We start from the raw sequence: 15,030 nt of genomic DNA, 5'->3' as shown, positions 1-15,030 counted from the left end.
AGCCCAACCGAGGTGAGTCCCGGTGACCAGAAACGTGTCACAACCGCAGCCAACGGACAACTCATCAATTGGTGGCCCATGCAGCGGGGCCAAACGCACGGGCCATGGGTGAGATCTCTGAAGGTGCCTGGGGGGTCAATCAACCACAGGAATTGCAGCCCAACCTGCTCAGCCTGGAAGAGCCGAGAGTGCCGCGCCCGGCCAGTGTGGTGGTGCAGTGTGTGGTGGCTGCGATAGTGGGGGATCCATCAGGTCGGGACACTGAACACAGATTGGCGATTTGCAGCGCCCGAAACAGACCCGCCCAGCCGGCGATTTGTGTCCAGTCAAAAGCCGTCGCCTCACTCTCCAGGGCCTGATCCTCCAATAGCAGCGTTTGTGACGGTCCTGCAGCAGGAAGGGATGAGCGGGTCCCCTGGTTGACAACGAGGCGGCGACGTATGGCCAACAGCGTGTTCGACGACCCTCCACCCGGGCTGCATGGAAGCTGTTCCGGTCGTGACTTCGAAGCCCCAGACGAATGATTCGATGAATGCTGACACGGCACAGATCGGGGGCTCGCGGGGGCAGCTGGGACTGGAAACAAGTGGGGTGCGTTCCAACCCGGAAATTCGAGGCCGACATGTTGAGCTGTCAGGCCAGACAGACACCACCGGCAGGCATCGCTTCCTCGCTTCTTCCCCCAAGGTTGGCGCGAATTGACTGAAACTCCATTGGAAGGTTAAACTTGAAGTTTTTTTGGGGACACCTATGCTTGCACCATGGATCCTCGGGGTAGGGAGTGAGAACCCGAACCTTCAAGTTTTCGTGAATTCCCCACTTCCAATTCTCTGAACATCCATCGTAACTGCCTCTGCTTCCTTCCTGGCTGCCCGGTTAATCGTGAACTGCGGCTTCCTTCATAGCCCGGAAACCGATGAGAGAGGGAAGGCACGTCACAGCACTGGACCAGAAGGGACCCCCGTTCTGGATGCCGCGCCTGGACCAGGGCATGTCTCTCAATCGTCTTTTTTCGTCTCGTCTCAACTGCGGGTTGTGACAATGTGACTCAGCAGCATCTGCAACCATCCATCCCACTTCCCTGTCTGTCCCTTCTCACAACTCCCGAGCCGTCTGAATGCCCGACATTATGCTGGCTGGGGCCTGAGACTGCGCTTGCCAGCTGGCGTTTCGACCCTTCATCTTCCGGAAATATCGGGCGAAGGGTTCCAGAAGAAAACTGTCACCCCCATCCCGCGCAAGTTCCCGCGCAAATGCCCGCGTGAGCAGCGGAGCCTGATTGCCTGCCAGAAGCGCTGTGCTGGCCTTCTCATGAGCTGACTGGATGCAGTTGCGCATCACCCGGGCGGTTCCACCCAACCACAGCTTGTGCGATTCGGCTCACTGCCCGCCCTCTGAGCCCCCTCCAATCCCCCGAGAACGACGCGGTGGGACACGAAGCGAGGACCCAGAAGAGCCTTTTTCCACTCCGGCCTCGATGGAAACCGATGAGTGGATTGTCTTTTTCCAGTCGTCCACATTGGCAGTGACTGGTGAGCGAACTCGCCGAGAAATCATCGGCCAATGGTCCGTTTGGCGTCGCGGTATCAATGGATCCCCTCTGCAGCCGGGCACAACTCACACAGTGGTTGGCCCGCTGTGCTGTGCTCAACCGTTCTGCATGCAGTCAATCCCTCTGTCGAAATTGAGATGCAAACACTCCATTCGCGATGCCAAGCACGCTACGGATTCCATTGCAAATGCTTCGACGGCACCCTAGTCCGAGGAGAAGGCCCACGAGCGTGGCATTTCATCGTGTCAGGTAACTCCACTAGTTCGATGTCCATCGACATTGAATTGTTCTGCTGGAAGAGGCAAAGCCCCTTCACCACGATCCTCCGAATGGGAGCTGATCTCTCTTCCAGGGCACATCCTTGGCATATTTCCAAGCCTTCGGATTCGTCACGAAGCATGGGAGACCCGCTTGAGGCGCCGAGACTGGCTCGCCGACGCCAATCCGGGGTCGGTGGGCGGCGCCATGGGCACTCAATCAGAGCTTCCCCCAGAAACCCCTTGTCCGTTACACCGTTGATCCGCGGACAGTCGTCACCTCTGGCTTGCCCGGGTGTGAGTGGGTTGGCTGTGTGCCTGGCACCACACCAGAGCCTCCAGAGCCGTGTCTTCCCCAACATTCCCACCCACCACTTGACCGGGTGTGCAGCTTGCATCTCGACCTGAAATCGTGTGCCGTCCGTCCCCCATCCCTCGAACCTGCGTCCCTTCGACAACTCGGTGTGCCGAGCCCCCTCCTGCATGTCGAAGCCTCGCGGGCCCGACTGGATAAATATCATTTGCTCTCCGACAGCCTGCCAATCTTCTCTCTGCTCTTGTTCCATCTTCCATCGTGCTTCGTTTGCTTGTCTGCAGCAAGCAATCTTCAACCCCATCCATTCAAGACACTGCTCGCCGGGTTCGGCCGCTCCCTGCGGACAGCCTGCTTTTTGTCCGCTTATCCGTCCCACTTCAACCCACGAGGCTGGATCTTCGTTGTCCCAACCATCTACTTGCGCCAGCACTCCCTACCTCATAACTCTATCCGCACATGATGAGTCAAGCCAACGTGGTTGAACAGCTTCGGGCTGCGCTTGAGAAGAGTGAACGAGAAAAACGCGCCTTGATGGAGAAACTCAGCAGGGCGCAGCCTTATCCCACACCCACGGCAACAGCTGTCGAGGCCAGCCGCGGCAACTGCCCAGTGCCATCGTCATCACGCCCTCAGATCGCCAACAATGGCCGCTCAAGTAGCAACAGGATGCCCCAGAGTGCCACAAACGACACTCGGCCTCAATCCACCCATGTCTCGCAGGTAAGATCTCCCCGCCATCAGCGGGATCAGATACGCAGCCCCACTTCCACTCAGGCTCACGCATCCACAGGACCAGAGCCGCCCCATGAAGCGCTCAAAGACCACACATGCAACGGGGTCCTCTTCGATAGCGCCCATGATGCGTTCAAGATCGAGCGTTGCCCGCCCCGGACCCAACCCAAATCCATTCGCCCGGAGTGCAGGTCCCATCGCGCCTCCAACCATGCAGAACAGTCTCCCGGCCACAGTCCCCAGCACCCTGGGTGATTATCTCCACCAAACCCAGTCACAATATCTCACGAATGCCTTCGCCCCGGGCGCCAGCCTCATGGATGGCACGTCACCGCACGGAGGGGCTGGGCGGGAGATGGGCGTGGACGAGTTCCTCCGGATGCATGACGACTCCATGCTTCACACTATATCTCCCATCAACATCCCTCCGTCCAGTCTCCTCTCACCTCAGGAGCCCGACCATTACCCAAGCTCAAGTTTTCCCTCCGCTTACGGATCTCTAACCTCGGGCCCGACGATAGAAACAGCCCCCATGTCTCGGCGGAACAGCTCGATGAACGAGGTCTCGGGCCAGTTCAGCGAGATGGTACGGATCCAGTCGCAACAGTCGGCGGGGAGCTATCGTCCCAGCCCCATCGCCGTCAATCCACCGTTGTTGGGGAAGCGCGCCTCGGAGGACTCGGGCGTCATCGTCATGCAGGGGGGCTCGTTCTCATACGCGTACCCGTCTTCTGCCCCCATGCAATCCCCCCTCTCACAACATCAACACGCCATGGAGCCATCGCTATCGCAGTCCAGTATCCAATCCGCCTCGTCGGTTGACGTATCCCCGCACGAGAACGGCTCTTTCCTCACCCAACACCTCTCCATGGAACGTTCGGTATCCAGGGATAGCATCAAGTCCAACTCATCCTTGAAATTCCGAGCCAAGGAAGCGCTTGCTCGCCAGAACTACGCGGCCAAGTCCCGCCACCTCCAGCCAAAACCAGCCGCGGGAGTGGTCAAGCAGGAGGCCGCTGACCAGGTCAACAACGCAAAGGACGGAAAGGCCGCCATCGCCAAGACCAAGTACGAGCGCCCCAAGCATCCCAAGGTGCTGTGCAACCAGTGCAACGAGCATCCCGAGGGTTTCCGAGGCGAGCATGAGCTTCGCCGCCATACCGAGGCCAAGCACAAAAGCATGGTCAAGAAGTGGATCTGCCGCGACCCCAACCTCTACGGCATCCCGCACTCCGAGACAGCCGTCAAGCCACTCAAGGACTGCAAACAGTGCTCGCAGAACAAGCATTATGGCGCCTACTACAACGCCGCCGCGCATCTCCGCCGCACCCACTTCAAGGTCAAAGCCCGCAAGGGCGCAGCCGGCAAGAACGGGCATGTCAAGGTCGAGGAGGAGAAGGAGAAGCGAGGAGGGAAAGGCGGCGGTGACTGGCCTGCCATGAGCGAGCTTAAACAGTGGATGGTCGAGGTTACTGTTCCTATGGACCAAGCCGGCGCTCTGATGCCCGACGGGACGGAGTCGGTAGGGGCCGTGGAACCCGAGGACTTCGAAAACGAGTTTGCCGACTCCCACGGACTTCCCATGCAGATGGCTGCCGAGGACTACGGCATGTCCACCTTTGCCGGCGTCGGAGAAGGGTTCGGCCAAGCAATCAACCTGCACGGCGCGTCGTTCCAAGGCGACCTGGACTCTCAGCTGTCCGATATGTACCGTCTCAACAACCCCGTCTTCTCCGCGTCGTCAATGCAAGGGGTTCCCATCTCGTCCGCGGGTTTCGACTACCGAAACGCGGAGGCGAGCACCCAACAAAGCATGGCGGCGTCGTTGATGAGCCTCGACAGCCACGGCTACACTTCGCCTGTTTCCTCTACTGCGACCATCACGCAGGCCGGCACATACATGGACCAACTCCTCCCGTCGACAACCTTGCAGGGGTCGCGCGATGACCTGGCCGACTTGCCGTTCGACCTCACATTCGCGACGATGGAGCAGTAGATGCTTCTGCAGCTACCTCCGCCATCTCTTTCACATCCATCGCCATCTTGGCGTGAATCATCTCCTGATATCCCCGTCTTTCTTATTGTTTGTCTCACACACCACGGCATGATTTAAAAAAGATATATCTCATCGTTTCATTCTTTGCTGGCGTGCTTCCGGTTTCCCGGTCCATGCTTTCTCATCTCCTAAGGTGGCTTATGAGGAGCCTCGAGGTAATTACCCACCTCCAGGTATTCTCTCGCCACCAGGTATCTCTTTCTCGCTTGTGCGTATCTTATGGGATTTGTGTGTCGTTGTATTTCATTCCATTCGGACGGTACATCGACGCCGTCCGCACCCAGTCACTGTCGTCACTTGCCTGGCGTTGCATGAACCAGTCGATGGGGATACGTTTTTCGTCGTGGCCAGCTAGCCGCGAGTTGCTCACAACACAGCAACGCACATGGACGTTGAATATCGCCGCGGTTAGGTGTGTGTACATACCGAGTGAGCCTCCGAAAAGATTTCGGAGGAGGTTCCGTTGGAGCTGGGGGGCTGTTGTGTATATGCTTCGCCCCTTGCGTCGCGTTTCTTTACTCCTCTCTGTAAGGTGTGGCTTTGGATAAAACGGGGGGGTTGGCATCAAGGTGTTGGCATCAAGGGTGTTTGGGAAGAGGTTCGGCCTGTGTGGTGGCGACCGGGCTTGATGATTTTATGAGGCGTTTGGGACTGCATGTTGGCTTACGGAATGGGATCAGGAATGGGAACAGGCTGGATGATTGCATCTACGCTGGCAGGGCCAGACAGTATATAGTATTAAATTAATGTGTATATCACCCGAGCGGAAGGAGTTCTACATATATATGGTGATATGCCAAGTGTGAAAAGTTAATACCAATTATCAACCACAGAACCAAGCCGAGCGACTTGACGCCACCCTCTGGCCAAAAAAAAGCCGAACTCGAAAGGAAACCGAGGGATCAAGGAAAAAGAACGAATAAAAAGAGGTCGAGCAAAAGAAACCAAATAAAAGAAATGGGGTAGTAAACGGAGTAAGTCCTGTTTTCCTGTTTTCCTTTCTTCTTTTTTTCTTTTTCTTTTCTTGTTCTTTTTCTTTTCCTTTTTTTTTGAAAGATTTCAGGATGACGTTCGTTTTCTTTTTATTCCTACGGTCGTAAGACTCGAGGTTTCCCTGGCCGGCACCTGCACTTGGAGTTCGGCTTTGTTGGACGAAGGGTTGACGCCCACTGCCCACTCCACTTTGACACCAACACAACACATAAATACACAATGATTGCATCGGATGCGTCTCTTGCCTCATGCGGGAGTGGGTCCCCCGGTCTCCGACACCGGCTCCGATAGCTCCGGGGACCCGGCTTTTTCCTCTTGTCACCCTCGGCCACTGACTCAACATCCAAACTGCGTGTTGCTCGGCGTGACACGGGTCCACGGGGATAGCGCGGGCGGCGGTGAAAGCATGTCACCTATCCGAGAACGGGAACAAAAAAAACAGATGAAAATATAGACTCCTGTCCCACAACTTCCTTCCCAGCCCCCTCCCTATTCCATCTCTCACCCTCCAGGTGCATCTCACCACCACTCCCCACCCCCTCAAAACAAGCAACCAACCAAACAAACTCAACAAAGAAACAAAACCATGCCCCCAACCCACCTCCTACGCACCGCCCTCCGCGAATCGGGCCTCCCCTCCCTCTCCGCCGCGGGCCTCGACGCCTGGCTCATCATCCTCTCCCGCTCCTGCCGCATGTTTGCCTACGGCGCCGGCTCCCTCGTCCTCGCCCTCTTCTTCGCCGAGCTCGGCTTCTCCGACTCCCGCATCGGCCTGTTCATGACCCTGACCCTGCTGGGCGATGTGGTTTTGTCGCTGCTGCTCACGCTGGTGGCGGATAACGTGGGTCGCCGCAGGACGCTATTGGTTGGGTCGGGGTTGATGGTCGTGTCGGGGGCGGTGTTTGCGCTGTGTGAGGGGTTCTGGGTGCTGTTGGGTGCGGCGGTGGTGGGGGTCATTAGTGCGACGGGGGGGGACTTTGGGCCGTTTAGGGCGGTGGAACAGTCGATTGTTTCGGAGCTGACGACGCCGAGGACCAGGGCGGATGTGTTGGTGTGGTATGTCACGCTGGCGAGCTTGGGGAGTGCGCTGGGGACGGAGATGTCGGGGAGGATTGTCGAGGGGTTGAGGGGGCGCGAGGGGTGGACGCTGGTGGATGCGTATCATGGCTGTTTTTGGTTGTATGTGGCTACGGGGTTGGTTAATATGCTGTGTGCCGTCATGTTGTCGGATCGGTGCGAGTTGAAGGCGGTCAAGGTGGTGGAAGAGCGGGGTGAGGGTGAGACTGGGCCGCTGCTCAACGGATCGCAAGAGGGGGAGTCGAGAACGGATGAGGGGAAAGCGCCAAAGGCGAAGGCAAGCTGGGTTGCCCAGATATCGCCCGAAACACTTTCCATCATGGTGGTGCTCTGGTTCCTCCTCATGGTCGACTCACTCGCCGACGGCATGGCCAACATGTCACTGACAACATACTACATCGACAAGAAGTTCCACCTCGCCAAGTCGGCGCTCGGCGACATCGTCTCGATCAGCTACTTCCTCTCAACGCTGTCCAACATCTTCTCGGGACCCCTGGCGCGCCATATAGGGCTAGTCAATACCATGGTTTTCACCCACATTCCGTCTTCGGCGGCGGTCTTGGTGTTTCCCCTAGCGCAGACCGTTCCTCTCACCTTCGCGCTTCTGCTGCTGCGGGTCGGGCTCAATAACATGGACCAGGGGCCTCGGGCTGCACTCATTGCAGCAGTGGTACGGCCCGAGGAGCGGACCGCTGTCATGGGTATTACAAGCATGTTGCGGACGCTTGCTTCGACAACGGGGCCCACCATAACAGGTCTGTTGGCAGGCGGCGACAGGTTCTGGGTGGCATTTGTGGTTGCCGGTTCACTCAGGTTGGCATATGACCTGGGCCTGTTTGCCATGTTCATTAACATCAAGTTATACAAGCATGAGGAGGGCGAGGATCAGCCTGGAGAGGTGGCAGAAGGAAATGCACAACCATCTCTCCCGAGGCAAGTGGAGCAGCCGTAACTTGTAAAGATTCCGACAAGGAGTTGGAGATAATATGACAAGGATGACAAGGAAGTTGTTGATCCGGTTGGATACAGCTTCACACACGCTACAACTCAACATCGAGTCTTTTGTCCCTTATCTCCCACGACCACTGGCCGGCGATTTGGGACCGCGCGAGGTAACATATTCATCATTTCTCGCGGCCAAGTGGAGCAAAAATCTGGGAATAGATACCATCTAAGGAACATGAGAAAAAGAAGAGGACGAAACGCGATTTGAACGCGTGACCTACCGGACTGCAGCCGGTTGCTCTACCCCTGAGCTATTCGTCCTGGGGCAATTATTGATAAGATAGCGCAGCTGACGGCCTTTTGTGTGGTTGCTTTGTAATTGACCCTTATTCAGGGGTTCAGTTCAGCTGTCCACAACGCTGCACCATCGTTTAGGCTAAGTACAACCATGAGCAACTCCTCCCAAATAACGTAGTAAATACGAATAACTGGTGGATGTTCGGCACGTGGGTACTTAAACCCGGTTCTCAAGTTACACAACTCCTACGTATTTTCATCATTTTCGGCAAGGACCAGCGCTTGCATGATGGGATGCGCGCAAATCATGACTGGGAAAAGGGGTTATCTCCCTATATAACTCTCTGGTTGTTGGCCAAGACATTGTTTCCCGGACATACCTGCTTGGCAGTTAGCTACCTAGATTAGGCCAAGTCACCGTCTCGGGGATAACGTAGCGAACATGAAGCCCTCTACACCATTCCTAGCACACCTCGGGGTGTTGGCCCCTGTTGTCTACGGGGCAGTTCACAACTTGTTTGTGGGAAATTTACGGCCGCCCGCGGCCATTTATGCCCTCGAATTCAACGACGAGACCAATGATTTCAAGCTCTTGAAAAACAATACGGCCGACGCATCCCATGCGTGGATTACCTTTGACGTGAGCCCCTTTTACTGCGTCTAACCGTCTGGCCTCACAAGTGTTAACATACCCTTCTTGTGATTAGCACGCCAAGAAGAACATCTACGGCGCTTCACTCAACGAGACGCGAATCGCCAGCTACAGCGTGCTCAATGCCACGACCCTCGAACTCACCAGGAACGTCTCGGCCACGGGCGCCTGCTTCAACACCACCAGCCCCTTCGTGATCGCCATGCCAACCCCGCCCTACCACGTCTTCACCGGCTCCTGGCCCTCCCCGGAGGCCTGCGGCATGTCCCTGTCCACCTCGGACACCGGCACCCTCACCGGCGTACTCGACAGCTGGCCTTACATCAACGCCTCGGGCATCCACGGCCTCGCCCTCTCCCCACCCCCAAACCTAAACCAAAGCACCACCCCCCAACAACAACTCCTCTACACAGCCGACCTCAACGGCGACCTGATCTGGACCCACAGCATCGACCTCGCCACCGGCGCGGCCACCGAAGTCTCGCGCTTCCCCATGGCCGGCACCCCGGGCACCCACCCCCGACACCTCGCAACCCACCCCAACGGCGCGCGGCTGTACGCGGTGATGGAGGGCGACAACAGCGTGGCCGAGTACGCTCTGGACTCCCGCACGGGCGCCGTGGCGGCCGAGGTCGTGCGCCACAGCCTGATACCGATCGACGCGGACACGGAGCGGTACTGGTCCGCCGAGGTGATGCTGTCGGCGAGCGGGCGGTATCTGTGGGCGACGGCGAGGGCGCGGGAGGAGGAGGATACGGGGTTTGTGTCGGTCTTTTTGGTGGGGGAGGATGGGGGGATTGTGGGGAGGATGTTTCGCGTGCCGACGACTACGCGGGGCGGGAAGGCGAATGCGGTGAGTCCTGCGTTTTGGGGGGATGAGTTTGCGGCGATGACGGATTATGGGGAGGGGTATGTGCAGATGTGGAAGATGGAAGGGAAGAGGGAGAGGGAGGATGGGTTGGTCGAGTATGAGACTGCGAGGGCGGTGGCGAGGGTGGATTTGAAGGATGGGGGGTGCTGCGCGAATGCGATCTGGTATAGTTAGGGCGGATGAAGGGATGGTCGGGTGAGGGGATCCACGAGAGGGAGATTCAGGCTGGGAGAGCTTGTAGGAAGAAGACTCAGGGGTCAAGAGACGTGGGCACTGGGCTCAACCGGTCTTTCTGCCTCGGTCCCGAACTCCCCACCACTGGGCAGGTTATTTTGACTCTTCGAGAGGCATTGTCCAGCTCAAGACCCTCATTCCCGTTGGAAGCTTGTCCATACATCCTCCTTTACCGTCTAGCTGTGCTCTGCTTTGGCCCCTCGCGGCTAATAGAGGCTCCCGTCCACTGATTGAAAGTTCCGGACTCCCGGTTCATAAGGCTGGCAACCCAATTAATTTATGCCGTGTTCGGATTGCTTATTCGAGCGCATTCTGGTGAGGGGAAACCGGGTTCGCGTTGCGAGCTGCTTGCCGACGAGTAGGTGGTCCGACTGGATGGTATCGTCGTGGTGTCTCAGAGTCTCTCACAGGACTGTGCACGACTATCAGTTACATGACACTGATATCACATGTTTCCTACCTTTTATGCGGTCGAGACTCGAATAGGTCCCTCCCCCGCTGCGTTGGTGGTACCCGAGGGGAAATAAATGTAACAGTGCAGCTCCTGGGAGGGGCAGTCGCCGAGCAAACCGCCGAGAAGTCGACGACGCCGCAAAACATGCCACTATCGTCAGCAGTGTAATCAACCACCATACCAACAGTCACGATGAGGTGGTCGACGGGGGGATATTTAGACCGACGGCTGGTCAGCAATTACAGGTCTTGTTCCAGGCCCCCATCACCCAAGTACTTGGTTGTCTTAAGACGAGTGGAAACACAGGTGCATAACAATCAATATTACTCTGGGCGCCGGGACATTTCGGCCAATGGGCAAGTCAAGCCAGTATCCCGGGCCCGGTGATTGGGACGCCTCGTTGGGAACCCTTTCTCGTGTCAACAGCACTCACGGACGCAAGGGGGTCCAGCTGTATTCCATTTTAGTCATACGATACTACGATCTTTACCCGGCTCAGTGAGTCTGCGGAAGGCGGTCTCGTGTGTCAACCACTACGAGGGCTTCTTGGAAGCGCGCGATGGATCCCGCGCAGCATTGGCACGGACTTGGCCAAACTGCCGAGGCCGCTTCCCTCTTTGAGGGCTGAAGGCCGGTGAGTTACTGGCTGCATCGGAGAGGGGAGACCGGAGATTGCAACACGGTCGGCAGAAGTGACAACATCTTTTGAGGGTTACGAACGCGAGAGGTCACAGAGGTGACGGGAACAGAGGAGACAGCCGGACAACGGGCAATGGCGAACGGAAAACGGTGCCGGAGGACCTTCTCGATGTCTATAAAAGGAGGCATCTCCGGCCTCATATCGAGGAGTCTGATCTGATCACCAGCTCCATCATCTCCTCGCTCAAACAAACCGGACAAGACACAAACAACAACCCAAACACCACACCAACAACCAACCCCCCAACACCCCCATCAAAATGCGTCTCACCCTCGCCCTCACCCTCCTCACGGCCACCCTCGGCCTCGCCAACCCCCTGGCCGACACCTCCTCCCCACACGAAGAACTCTCCACCCCCATGGAAGCGCGCGAGGCCTCCCCCGAGCCCATCACGGCGGCCAACCCGCTCCTCGAGAAGCGCGCCTGCAAGAAGAACGGGTGCAAGTGCGTCAAGGGCCTGAAGCAGGGCCAGTACTGCGGGGCGTGCAAGTGGAAGGGCAAGTACGTCATCACGGCCAAGCGCAACCTCAAGCACATCTACGAGTGCTCGAGCAGCGGCGCGTGCTGTGATTATGGTACGGGGAGCGATTGCAACACGGGTCATGGTCGTTGTGGGCCTTAGGAGGTAGTTGGATGGATGGATGGATGGATGGATGGGGTTTGGTCCGTCGGGTCAGATTATTATTTGGTCTTTGGTTTCGGTTTGCCTTGGCGGGCGAGGGGGATGAGTTGAGTGTGAAAGCTGGAGGGTGGCCGAAAACTTGAGCATGCCGTTCTCTACCTTAGGCTTGTGTTGCAGTTGAATGGATCATGTAACATTCCATTCCCAGACGCTCTTTGAGACAAGGATACGAGGAAATAGTTAGCCTTAGTTGGCTCTGATGCTACTCCGCCATCAGTGCGCACTTAGAACTTCCTGATGGCTGTTTGTATGGCATGCCATGAAACGTGCGAATCAGTTTGGGATACGACTCATGGGCTGCGATCTAGCTGTATGTTCGAGACTCGATGCAACCAAGGAACCTCTCAGGCTGAGCCATTTGCCCGGCCATCTCGGTGAGCATAAACGTAAGTAATTACCTCTACAGGTAGCCCCTATTCCCCCACTCTCCTCTAGCCATCACAGTAATCAGTGAGGCGGACCCCTCATAAAAGCGTGAAGCGTGAAATATGCGCCCGGCCCCGACCTCGGTCATGATATCCCCAAATACATGCAATGCACAAGAAAAGAAACGTGATCACCGAGCGTGAAGGTATCTAAGACCTGTTCTTCCCTTTCGGCCTCCTCCTTGGTGGCTCCTCATCAGTATCAATCGTGGTCGGGGCAACTGCCGTCCAGGTATCTGGAACGGCGGTCCCGCTCCCGCTATTTTGGCTGACGGGTGGCCCATATGGGTTCTCGTAGGGTCGAACCCATTGCTATTGAACGTCAGAAACCGGGTCGCGGATGAGAACTGGAACGGATGAGGGACTCACCCCATAATCCCGCGGGGCCTCCTCCGGACCCGGCGACGGTGGCATGTAACCCTTACTTGGCCCTGCCTGGCCCGGGAAATGGGCCTCGAAAATCCCACTGACGTACGGCTCATAGTATGGCACTTCGGGTGACGTGACCGGCTCCGAACTGCCGGAACCATACGTCAGGCCGGGCGTGTTATCCCGTAAATTCATAACGTTCGAAAACCGGGCGCTCAAATCCTCGCCTATCTCGTCCCCGCTCGTACTCCCATAACTCCGCACGCTGGCATGGTCGTCGAAATGACCGTCCAGGATGGCCAGTTGCTCCGTCGCCGATGGCCTCCTCTTCGGGTCGATGCTTGCCATTCGTTGCATGCTCGCGTACTCGTGGGCCTTGGATAGAGACACCAGCCAGCCATGCAGGTCCGGCGCGTGCATCTGCGAGCAGTCCCGCCGGAACTGGGGCGTGCGCGTCCACACGACAGTGGCGAACAGTGACCAGATGTCCACCTTTGAGGTTTGGCGTTTCCGGCCGAATACCTCGGGGGCCATGAATGGTTCGGTACCGGCGGCGGTGCGGGCCAGCTCCGGGTCGTTTGATAAGCCAAAGTCACCAAGACAGAAGCGGTAGTTCCCTGCGGCATCGGAGTCATACAAGATATTCTCGGGCTTGACGTCGCGATGAATGATCTTGTGGGAGGCGATGCACTGTAGCGCGAGGAGCATCTGGCGCAGAACGACGTCGGACAGGGCGGCGTGTTCGGCCGGGTCGGTGTACCTCTCGACCAGGGATTTGAGGTTCCCTTGCATGAGCGGCATGAATATTTCGCCCCAGTCGTCGGCTTTCCCACCGCCAGCACAGTCGAGAATTTGGAGGATGTGTTCCTGCAGGAGACGGCGGGTTAGCGGCGATGACGGTTAAGACGAAGCAACCAACTGCCGGGTAGGTACACATAGTGGGCTTACATGCTTTATCGAGTCGTCCCTGTTGATCTTGAAGAGGTTGGTCATCTCCCTTGTCGCAAACTCCAGGTTCTTGCCCGAGAGCTTGTGGAATTTCTTGACGGCGATGATCTTGCCGCTAGTCGCATCCAACACCCACGACACAGAGCCGTACGAGCCGGCGCCGACCTCCCTGCCCATGACGTACTTCTTCACTCGCGCGTTACTCGGTCCCATCCTATAGGGCTCATCCTTGGGGAACCCATATAGCCCGTCCGACTGCCATTGTATCTCGAACTGGTACCACTGGTCTTTGCCGAAGGCTATCCTCGAGTTGATGCCCTGGGCGACAAGGACCGACTTGGCATTGGAGCGAAACTTGACGGTGTATGAGTTGAGGTGTGGGAGTGGCTCGACGCTGCCGTTGCCAGAGTGGTCCCAGAGCAAGACGGCGCCTGTATCCTCGATGACTTGGAAGGACGCATGGATGGGCAGGATATGAGGCGAGCCTTTGCTGCCAGACTTCGAGTCGGGAAGATGGATATCGGTGTCTCCCTTGCCCAGCGTGCATTGTTGCTTTTGAGGGTCGGCGAAGCTGAGCCAGAGGCCGTAAGGGTTGTCGGGCGGGTAGCGGAGGTGGGCGTTCCTCGGGTGATGGAGGACCTTGTGCGCGGCAGGGTTCAGGGCGGCGAGGACGAAGGCGGGCTTTGTGGGCGCGGTATTATACGCGTCCGCGATGTCGTCATGGTAGCCGTCGTCCATGGTTGGGAGTTGGGTGGTTGGTCGAGGGGCGAGGGAAGCATTCGGGAGGTACAAATGCGGGGGCGGGTCTGGACTGTGAGAGGGTTGCAACGCCCCTCAGCGATGCCATGAATGCCCCTCCAAAGCTTGCCGCTCGTGTCTGGCCGGCGTGCTCGAAGCGAAGAGGGTGAAGAAACCGTCGAGACGGATTGTTTGTTGACGGATGAAGTCGGCAGCCGGCTTCGGGATAGCGGCGCAAAGAGGATGGATGCACGGCCAACGCTCGCATGCTGCCACGCAGGACGGACAACAACGCGGGGGGGGGGGGCGGGTGTGGCCGTAACGGTCCCAAGGGGACCAGGGCCGTTCATCAGGCGCGCTCGTGAGGTGCGGGAATGAAACCGCTCATTGGCCCCGGAAGACCACAGGCGTGACCCGAGTCCCACCCTTCAAGCGGATCAAGTGGCATTCCGCAAGCGCTGGCAAGGCTTGCTCTCTCGTGTGATGGCGGTTTGCCAATGACGGCACGGCAGCAACGCCATTCAGGCCGAAATTCCACTTTGTCAGGCTCGACTGGTACGAGTTGATTTGGCTTAGGCAATTGGAAATCCGCCGATCCAGTCATCTTCAGAAAAAAAGTCTTCGTGGGCAAAATACATGCACGGCAATGAGATGGGTTTTTCGCTGCCTTTGTCAACGCCCGTTCATTTGCGCCCATCAGCTAGCTGGGCGTGTTCTTGGCGCTATCGCGTC

General features: G+C 57.5%; 7 protein-coding genes and 1 non-coding gene across 8 annotated transcripts; 5 read left to right on the top strand and 3 right to left on the bottom strand.

Moving 5' to 3' along the window:
- Window positions 1-1,621: 1,621 nt before the first annotated feature.
- B0H64DRAFT_218663 (uncharacterized protein) lies at window positions 1,622-2,897 on the bottom strand. The gene has a single exon (XM_062799547.1). The coding sequence runs from the start codon at window positions 2,424-2,426 to the stop codon at window positions 1,722-1,724; it is 705 nt and encodes a 234-aa protein (XP_062657216.1). The 5' UTR covers window positions 2,427-2,897; the 3' UTR covers window positions 1,622-1,721.
- B0H64DRAFT_218674 (uncharacterized protein) lies at window positions 2,400-4,992 on the top strand. The gene is made up of 2 exons (XM_062799548.1): window positions 2,400-2,845; window positions 2,916-4,992. Exons 1-2 carry the CDS (start codon window positions 2,582-2,584, stop codon window positions 4,851-4,853), a joined length of 2,202 nt encoding a protein of 733 aa, XP_062657215.1. The 5' UTR covers window positions 2,400-2,581; the 3' UTR covers window positions 4,854-4,992.
- A 1,815-nt stretch (window positions 4,993-6,807) lies between these two features.
- Window positions 6,808-8,361, top strand: B0H64DRAFT_405294 (major facilitator superfamily domain-containing protein). Its single transcript, XM_062804436.1, has one exon. The coding sequence runs from the start codon at window positions 7,006-7,008 to the stop codon at window positions 7,933-7,935; it is 930 nt and encodes a 309-aa protein (XP_062657214.1). The 5' UTR covers window positions 6,808-7,005; the 3' UTR covers window positions 7,936-8,361.
- Window positions 8,178-8,249, bottom strand: B0H64DRAFT_t125. Its single transcript has one exon. It is a non-coding gene; the product is annotated as a tRNA-Cys (tRNA).
- Window positions 8,362-8,545: 184 nt separating the features above from the next.
- Window positions 8,546-8,984, top strand: B0H64DRAFT_218645 (uncharacterized protein). The gene has a single exon (XM_062799545.1). The coding sequence runs from the start codon at window positions 8,668-8,670 to the stop codon at window positions 8,887-8,889; it is 222 nt and encodes a 73-aa protein (XP_062657213.1). The 5' UTR covers window positions 8,546-8,667; the 3' UTR covers window positions 8,890-8,984.
- Window positions 8,985-9,034: 50 nt separating this feature from the next.
- On the top strand, window positions 9,035-9,922 carry B0H64DRAFT_326221 (Lactonase, 7-bladed beta-propeller-domain-containing protein; the record flags this gene model as incomplete). The annotated part of the gene is made up of 1 exon (XM_062800726.1): window positions 9,035-9,922. A coding segment is annotated over one exon (888 nt), but the record flags the coding sequence as incomplete, so codon positions are not given.
- Window positions 9,923-11,395: 1,473 nt separating this feature from the next.
- On the top strand, window positions 11,396-11,758 carry B0H64DRAFT_444941 (uncharacterized protein; the record flags this gene model as incomplete). Its single annotated transcript, XM_062806817.1, has 1 exon — window positions 11,396-11,758. The coding sequence occupies one exon, from the start codon at window positions 11,396-11,398 to the stop codon at window positions 11,756-11,758; it is 363 nt and encodes a 120-aa protein (XP_062657211.1).
- A 325-nt stretch (window positions 11,759-12,083) lies between these two features.
- On the bottom strand, window positions 12,084-14,631 carry B0H64DRAFT_405289 (kinase-like domain-containing protein). The gene is made up of 2 exons (XM_062804435.1): window positions 13,561-14,631; window positions 12,084-13,479 (listed from the first exon to the last, which is right to left on the bottom strand). The coding sequence occupies exons 1-2, from the start codon at window positions 14,296-14,298 to the stop codon at window positions 12,556-12,558; spliced, it is 1,662 nt and encodes a 553-aa protein (XP_062657210.1). The 5' UTR covers window positions 14,299-14,631; the 3' UTR covers window positions 12,084-12,555.
- Between the last annotated feature and the right edge of the window lie 399 nt (window positions 14,632-15,030).

Source organism: Chaetomium fimeti (genome assembly GCF_033439085.1).
Source record: "Chaetomium fimeti strain CBS 168.71 chromosome Unknown B0H64scaffold_6, whole genome shotgun sequence".
NCBI classification, from domain to species: Eukaryota; Fungi; Ascomycota; class Sordariomycetes; order Sordariales; family Chaetomiaceae; genus Chaetomium; species Chaetomium fimeti.
This window is presented reverse-complemented; position numbering and strand designations above follow the sequence as displayed.

What these genes read in the sequence shown, in the direction of transcription:
- B0H64DRAFT_218663 (XM_062799547.1), bottom strand. Translation starts at nt 2,426, where the DNA reads ATGGGGTTGAAGATTGCTTGCTGCAGACAAGCAAACGAAGCACGATGG.
- B0H64DRAFT_218645 (XM_062799545.1), top strand. Translation starts at nt 8,668, where the DNA reads ATGAAGCCCTCTACACCATTCCTAGCACACCTCGGGGTGTTGGCCCCT.
- B0H64DRAFT_405294 (XM_062804436.1), top strand. Translation starts at nt 7,006, where the DNA reads ATGTCGGGGAGGATTGTCGAGGGGTTGAGGGGGCGCGAGGGGTGGACG.
- B0H64DRAFT_405289 (XM_062804435.1), bottom strand. Translation starts at nt 14,298, where the DNA reads ATGGACGACGGCTACCATGACGACATCGCGGACGCGTATAATACCGCG. An exon ending in GGGACGACTCGATAAAGCAT is followed by an intron (nt 13,480 to 13,560) that starts GTAAGCCCACTA and finishes CGTCTCCTGCAG; the next exon opens with GAACACATCCTCCAAATTCT.
- B0H64DRAFT_218674 (XM_062799548.1), top strand. Translation starts at nt 2,582, where the DNA reads ATGATGAGTCAAGCCAACGTGGTTGAACAGCTTCGGGCTGCGCTTGAG. An exon ending in AATCCACCCATGTCTCGCAG is followed by an intron (nt 2,846 to 2,915) that starts GTAAGATCTCCC and finishes ACGCATCCACAG; the next exon opens with GACCAGAGCCGCCCCATGAA.